Consider the following 7,839-nt stretch of genomic DNA (forward strand, 5'->3'; position numbering starts at 1 on the left):
TTACCCTGGACGGGTCCTGTTGTGGGGCTCTGGCCCACCAGACCCCCCAAACCCTGCTCAGCTCTGGCGCAGGGTGAAGCAGGGTCCCCTCAAAAACACTTGGGTGGGAAAGAAACACCCCATTCCCCCAGCCCCATGGGGGTGACACCCCCACCACCACCCATGTGCCCCTGAGCTGGAGCACAGCCCCACTGATCCCCAGAATGAAGAGTGGGGTCCCCCAGCACCAGGGGGCATTTGGGGACCCTGGCCCAGCCCCAATGTCCCCCAGCTGCCCCTAGCCAGCACATACAGCACCAGCGAGTCACGGCTGTGACTGTGTCCACGCCACTCCGCCCCTGGGTCCCCCAACTCCTTGTCTCCTGTCCCCTCCCCTCACACCCGTGCTCTCCTGGCCCACATCCCACCTCCCCCAGTGCCCAAATTCCCCATGAACTCAGACCCCTGTCCTCAGATGGCCTGTCCCTGTAGTCTCATATTCTCATGTGCCTGGTTGAATTGTGGACCCAAAGATGATTTCACAGCCTCTCCATGTCCATTTTCCAGCACTTAACCTCCCCCAACTGTGACTTGTTTTTTCTGTCTATATAGTCAGAATTTCCATTTCTGTAACTTGTTACTTACCATCCTTTATTGTGCACCTGAACCTGCCATTTCTGTAACCATTCAGTTGTGAGAATAAGTATTAGATCAGCCCTTGACGTTCTTTTCTCCAGGATGAACAACGCAGTTCTCCTCACGTCTCCTCCTGCACCCTGTGCCCCAACCCTCCACATTCTTGCATCTTGTATCTGGGCAGGAACAGCCCCAGGTTCAGTGTAAGTTGGGGAATGACCTATTAGAGAGCAGCATAGGGGAAAGGGACCTGGGGGTCCTGGGGACAGCAGGGTGACCATGAGCCAGCACTGGGCCCTTGTGGCCAGGAAGCCAATGGGACCTGGGGTGGGTTAGAAGGGGGTGGTCAGTAGGTCAGAGGTTCTCCTGCCCCTCTGCTCTGCCCTGGGGAGACCACACCTGGAATCTTGTGTCCAGTTGTGGCCCCTCAGTTCCAGCAGGACAGGGAACTGCTGCAGAGAGTCCAGCGCAGCCACCAAGATGCTGGAGGGAGTGGAGCATCTCCCGTGTGAGGAAAGGCTGAGGGAGCTGGGGCTCTGGAGCTGGACAAGAGGACACTGAGGGGGGACTCATTCCTGGGGATCAAGATGGAAAGGGGCAGTGTCAGGAGGATGGAGCCAGGCTCTGCTGGTGACAACCAGTGACAGGACAAGGGGCAATGGGTGCAAACTGGAACACAGGAGGTTCCGCTTAAATTTGAGAAGAAACTTGTTGGGGGTGAGGGTGGCAGAGCCTGGCCCAGGCTGCCCAGGGGGGTTGTGGAGTCTCCTTCTGTGCAGACATTCCAACCCGCCTGGACACCTTCCTGTGTAACCTCATCTGGGTGTTCCTGCTCCATGGGGGGATTGCACTGGATGAGCTTTCCAGGGCCCTTCAACCCCTGACATTCTGGGATTCGGTGATTCTGTAATTCTTGGTGGCTTTGCTGGACACGCTTCAGTGTGCACACACAATTCAACCAGACACAGCGCTGAGCAACCCGCTCCAGCTCTGAGCAGGAAGATCTTCCCACCTCAGCTATTTCCCCAGTTCTAACCCTGAAACCGTGGGCTCTAGAGCTCCTTAAAGGTTTTTGGAGAAAGCCCCCAGGCTCCCAAACACCTTGGGGGCACCTCCACCTCCTTCCTCACCCCAAATACCTCAACTCAACCTGGAGCCAAGTGCCAATTCACAAGTTTTGACCCCAAACCCTTCACCGATGGTCTCGGTGCAGTGCAGCCCCAACCCTCGCCAGAAACTCCTGCAGGACCCACTCGAAACGACAAGAACTCCCACAAAACCAAATTAAAACCAGTAAATGCATCCCTCAAGTGCCCTGTACAGAGACACGGAGACAAAGCGACTTGTGCATGAAGAAGAAATCCCAGCAGGAGCAGCAGACGAAGCTTCCCCTCCAACAGCTCCTCCTTTCTGCATCTCAGCCCCAAGAGCTGGATGGCGTCAAACTCTGGCGACACCTGCTGATGTGACAGTGTCTTTATTACACGACGTCTGGTTACGTACAGCATTGCAGACAGCTCGCCGGGAAGAACAGCACCATTCACAGCTTGGGAGGGCCCGTCAGCCTCCAGCCCTCCTTGTCACCGATCTTCATGAGCGCAGCCGTAACTCCGAAGCCCAGACACGCCGTGCTGCCCGTCATGTAACTGTGAGCTGCAGAGAACACACCACAGCACATCTATCAGGGTACGAGCACTGTAACAGCACATCTCAACACACCCTGCAATTCTCCCATGAGCTACTCACAGTTCCTTGACCATCAGTAACATTTGCCAAGAGAAATCAGAATAAGTGACTTTTTTTTGCATTAGTTTTTCTTGTGCTTTCAGCTTGCAATTCATAATATCAATTTCTACAACCCATCTCCTTACACAGCTGATCTTAAATTGCTTATGCCAGTGACAAAAGCAACAATCACTGCTTCGAACTCTCGTCAGCTGAGCAATTAGGAAAAGTCAAGGTAATTTCTATTTCACCACAATTACAACTTAAATAAAACCCTCACACCTTTCACACTGAATCTAAATGCCCACAGGATGCATGTAGATGCATCTGCAGGAGCCAGCCCAGCCTGGCAGACAACGCAGGAGCAACAGCAGCGAGATCCAGCCTGTCCCCGGGCGCACGGAGAACCCACAAGGCAGACGTGTAAAATAAACCACATTTGTTGCCAAGAAAACATGGATTTCCACAATTCCATTCTCCACACTCTGCAGTTTTAAGTTCTAACGGGCAGTTGTAACCGGCAGTGCTGGGTCAGCTCTGTTTCATTCTGTATATCAGTGGGATGTTCCCCCTGGTGACCTTGTCCTTGTTTTGTTAAAAACAAGACCGGTTCTCTTTTAGTGATTTTTCTCTCAGCTCAGTTCTTTAGGTGGCTGTACTTGTCGGAGTTTTAGCTGCATATTTTTCCTCAGATGCTGATAAGAGATCAACAGAACGCTGAAGAAGCTCGTGTTTAGATTTATTACTATGGTAGCTAAAGAAGACTGATAAGTTTTCTCACCTTCCACTGTGAGAGGGGCGTGTTTGAGGAGGGGTGGATGAACAGGTGACTAGAACTGACCAACTAAGTATTCCATCCCATAAGCGTCACACCCCCTATATAAGAGGGTGATCACAGGGTCACGCTGTCTTCGCCCACGGCCGGCATCCAGAGAGGCCCCTGTCTGTCTGTCTGTCTGTCTGTGATCCACAGGCCCTGCATCCTGCACCCAGGTTCTGGTTTGCGTGACTTCCAGGGCCTGAGCTGCAGCTGCTGGAGCCGCCAGCCCCGCAGCCCCAGCTCTGCTGCTGAGTGACGCCACCTCCGCACCCAGCGCTTGGGAGCGGGTTTGTATAGTTTGTGTATGTATTCTCTATTTATTAGTAGTATTAGTAAAACCCTTTACAACTCCAGCTTGAAGTCTAAGCCTCTCTTCCTTTCCTCTTATCTTTCCAATCATCTTTCCAATCTAAAGGAAGGGTGGCGGAAGGTGAGGGAATAACAGGGAGCGTCTGCCATGGTTTATTACTGGCTTGACAGACCTGCAGCGGGATTTATTTTAGCAGACCTGAGCAACGAAACTGGCATGAAATGGAATTCAGATGCTGAGATGAATCTCTACCAAATAAGCCTGACACCAAGATTATTTTATGTTTTTCCCGTAATAGAAATGTTTCTAAAACCAGAGAGGGCTCATTTCATTACAGGCATCATCCACATTTACCTCTTGCACCCAAGACCATTCCCGTTGCGCAGCCTCCTATGAAATAGTTCAAGGGGTCGTCCGGTTTCTCGCGGATCTGGGCAGTGAGACAGGTCGTGGCACCGAACACAGCTCCCAGCGTGGCTGCAAACGAGGCAAAACACAAACCCAGCCCCTCAGGGACAACGGCACATGTACAAAGCACATCTCGAGACGCGCGGTGCCGTGCAACCGGTCCTCGGGGAGACAAGAGGAAAACGAAGCAAGATCTGGTTTCAACTGGGCAGGGACTTCGTATCCTGGACACTGATGAGTCTCAGCATCACCCAAGTCCCATTGGGTTCCTGCTGGTCCATGATAAGCTGATTTCACAAATTGAATTAAGAAAGCACAAAGTGGAGTCGTCTTGTCTGCTGAATTACGTACCTCAACCCATCAGACTCTGCATCGATGTAACCGCAAAATTTGGCAAATAGCTCTGTCAAAAACATAGACTAAAACATTTCCGGCGTTTGTAACGCTGGTTCTTGATCGTGACGTGTGGAAATCACTACCAGGCACTACCTGCAGGTTTCAATTCATTGTTCTTGTGAACAACAAATATGTCCAGCATAAAAATTCCCAATCCCTGTGGTAAACCAGTAAACTGAAACTCGTGACACAAACCTCTGCGTTTTTTCAGCAGAAAATGCAATTATGCTGATGGTAAAATCAACGGAAAGGAGCAAAGCGCACAGAACAAGGGCTGTACTTCAGCTTCCCTTTCTCTGCTCCAGACCAAGGAACCCGGAGGGGAAACACGCGGCCCCTGCGAGCGGGCAGGATAAAACCTTCCTCGGGTGCGGGTTCAATACGCTGGTTGAGGATTATGGGATTTATCAAAATCATAATTGGTTACGTTATCTCGTAGATTATGATGCCCTTTTATGGCTCAACTCACTACACATTTCAGGTCCTGTTTTAGAGTGGAACAACTCAAAAATGCAGATCTGGGCTGCCTGTGAACCAGCGTCCGGTTCGGAGCACGGAGAGACAGAGGAGACACGAGGTGTCAAATGAGACTGAGAAACAAGGTGAGTTTGGTGAGAAGAAAAATGCATTTGCCAAGGGGCTGGGGGAGCTGCAGCCCTGGGGATCTGACCAGGAACCCCCCTCAGGTCCCTTCTGCCCTTCATCAGCCACTTTCCTTGCAAAACACAGACAATTCAGGACAACTCTGTGGTTTCTCCTTGGCACGATGGGAAAAAAACCCACATTCATTCTCCTTTTGTCATCAAAAACATTGTGTTCTTGAGCAAGTGTAATTTCAAAGCAATGCCTGTATATATGAAGTATATGAGTAAGAAACGTTTGCTCTCACTACACTGTTGCACAGAAGCCAGTTGTTTTGCACATATTGACAGTATGTACCTTTTACTCTAGATTGCAAAAAATGCATCACCTACACTTTAAATAAAGAATAAGGCTTTAAATCAAGAGCATGGGAGGCAGAGACTGGCTCAGATGCACCTTCAGCCTCGGCTGACACGGCAGTTCTGCCTCAGGCATTAATCCAGGAGTTTCTTTTGCCACCCCCATATATCACAGGCATTACATTATCCAGTAGAAAATACAATCCATGCATGGATAACTTCTGCTCTATTATTCTGATTTGACATATAAATAAGAAGCCTGTTAGAGGAAATACAGCTAAAGGAAAACACCAACTGTAGAGCTCTGTACTAAATTTGATTCATTTTAGCATGTTGGCTCCTGGTTTCACAGCATCCCAGGCTGGTTGGGTTGCAGGAGCTCTGCAGATCCCCAGCCCCACCTGCTCACGCAGGGTCACAGAGCAGATCACACAGGGGGGCCCAGGGGGTCTGAATGTCTCAGAGCAGGAGACTCCACACCCGCTCTGGGCAGCCTGGGCCAGGCTCTGGCACCTCCCAGCAAACAAGTTTCTGCTCATGTTCACATGGAGCCTCCTGTGTTTCAGTCTGTGCCCGTTGCCCCTCACCCTGGCGCTGGGCACCACTAAACAGAGGCTGGTCCGTCCTTAAAACCCCCGTGTGCCCGCGAGGGGTGCGGGGGAGGGAAATAACCAGCCCGGAGCACAAAGTCAAGGGTGGCGGTGGCGGCTCAGCCCGGGGGCCGCCCCGGGGCTGCCTGTGCCGGGGAGCGGCCGGGTCCTTACCCATGGTCACCGTGTCGGTCGCTGCCATCTGCAAGGCGGCCAGTGCCGAGCCGGGCTGCAGCAGGATGATCCGGTACGCCGTCCCCACCAAGCCTGCAACACATCGGGCGGCATCAGCCAGCGCAGCCGGGGCCCGGGCGGCCGCCGCGCTCTCCTCCGCACCGCCCCGGCCCCGCTTCGCTGCCGCCCCCCCGCCCCGCACAGACGCGGCGCCCCCGCCCCGCACCCGCGGCGGCGCCGAGCCGGGTGGTGAGCCAGGTGCGGCGGGGACAGTCCTCGCCCTCGGGGCTGTCCCAGTACCCCGCCATGGCGCCGCAAGGGCACGGCCGAGCCCGCCGCGCTCTCGCGAGAGGACGGACCGGTCCCGCCCCGCCCGCTCGGCAGCACCGCCCCCGGCTGCGGGACCTGCGGGAGCGGGACCTGCGGGAGCGGGACCTGCGGGAGCGGGACCTGCGGGAGCGGGACCTGGGCTGGCGAGGATCGGGGGCTGTGGTGACCGAGGGCTGCGGGCGGGGGTTGTGGGGGCGAGGGTTGTGGGGGCCGGAGCTATGGGGACCGGGGGCTGCGGGGACAGGGGGCTGTGAGGACCTGAGGTAGCGGGGATCGGGAGATATGGGAACTGAGACTGTGGGGACCTGGGGTTGCAGGGATAGGGGGCTCTGGGGACCAACGCTGCGGGGACCGGGGGCTACGGGGACCGGGGGCTGCGGGGACCAGGACCTGCGGGGACCGGGGGCTACGGGGACCGGGGGCTGCGGGGAACGGGGGCTGCGGGGACCAGGACCTGCGGGGACCGGGGGTTGCGGGAATCGGGGTCTGTGGGGACCAGGACTTGCGGGGACCGGGGGCTGCGGGGAACGGGGGCTGCGGGACCGGGGGCTGTGGGGACCGGGGGTTGCGGGACCGGGACCTGAGGGGACCGGGAGTTGCGGGGCCGGCGCTGCCGGAGCTGGGGCCGCCAGAGCTGCGCCCGGGATCTCCCCCGGCGATGAACAGGCCCCCGGTTCGCGCTGAACGATCGCGGTTCCCCCGGGCTGAGCTGCCGCCGAAAGCCCCGTCAGTGCCGCACCGCGGGGGCTCCGGGCTCGCCCGGCCCGGGCGGATCTGACCCCGCGGCCCCTGGAAACCCTTCGGGAAAGTCCCTGCATTTGCTGTTTCCAGCTCGCACCCGGGCCGCGGCTCTTCAGGCGCTTTCCCAGGCGGCAGCTCTGGCGAACCCGAAGAACGTGCACCGGTGGTAGCCCTGCTGGTGACCCTGCTGCTTGACTTGTCAGGGCTGGCCAGTTTGGTTGGTTGGTTGGTTTTTATTGTTGTTTGTTGCTTTGGTTGGGTTTGGCTTCTTTTGTTTTGCTGGAGTTTCTTTCTACAATTATAACTAAATAGTACTTTGATTATTTATACATTTTCAAGGCCTCTATTCTAATTCTCTGGCTGCCCCTCTATACTGCTGCACTTGTCTCTCACTTTTTTCCTTCAGCAATAATAAACGCTGGAGTGCAGGCTGTACTGTCTGTGTTTGCCAGCTGATCTCCCCTCCTGCACCCTGTGCCTCAACCCTCCCCGTTCCTGGTGGCTTTGCTGGACGTGCTTCAGTGTGCACACAAAATTCAACCAGACACAGCCCTGAGCAACCCGCTCCAGCTCTGAGCAGGAAGATCTTCCCACCTCAGCTATTCCCCAGTTCTAACCCTGAAAACGTGGGCTCTAGAACTCCCTAAAGGCTTTTGGAGAAAGCCCCCGGGCTCCCAAACACCTTGGGGGCACCTCCACCTCCTTCCCCATCATTCAACACCTCCCTGCTGTGTTGCTCATTCCCAAACCAGATTGACCCCTCCAGCTCTTTTGCTTGTCTGCTTCTTA

At 55.2% G+C, this 7,839-nt stretch overlaps 1 protein-coding gene across 1 annotated transcript; it reads right to left on the bottom strand.

The window, feature by feature from the left end:
- Window positions 1–1,969: 1,969 nt before the first annotated feature.
- On the bottom strand, window positions 1,970–6,301 carry NDUFA11 (NADH:ubiquinone oxidoreductase subunit A11). The gene is made up of 4 exons (XM_080359335.1): window positions 6,206–6,301; window positions 5,980–6,072; window positions 3,825–3,947; window positions 1,970–2,268 (listed from the first exon to the last, which is right to left on the bottom strand). The coding sequence occupies exons 1-4, from the start codon at window positions 6,285–6,287 to the stop codon at window positions 2,156–2,158; spliced, it is 411 nt and encodes a 136-aa protein (XP_080215461.1). The 5' UTR covers window positions 6,288–6,301; the 3' UTR covers window positions 1,970–2,155.
- Between the last annotated feature and the right edge of the window lie 1,538 nt (window positions 6,302–7,839).

This window comes from Nesoenas mayeri (genome assembly GCF_963082525.1).
Source record: "Nesoenas mayeri genome assembly, chromosome: 25".
NCBI lineage: Eukaryota > Metazoa > Chordata > Aves > Columbiformes > Columbidae > Nesoenas > Nesoenas mayeri.

What these genes read in the sequence shown, in the direction of transcription:
- NDUFA11 (XM_080359335.1), bottom strand. Translation starts at nt 6,287, where the DNA reads ATGGCGGGGTACTGGGACAGCCCCGAGGGCGAGGACTGTCCCCGCCGC. An exon ending in CCGGCTCGGCGCCGCCGCGG is followed by an intron (nt 6,073 to 6,205) that starts GTGCGGGGCGGG and finishes GATGTGTTGCAG; the next exon opens with GCTTGGTGGGGACGGCGTAC. An exon ending in GACCGACACGGTGACCATGG is followed by an intron (nt 3,948 to 5,979) that starts GTAAGGACCCGG and finishes CCTCGTTTGCAG; the next exon opens with CCACGCTGGGAGCTGTGTTC.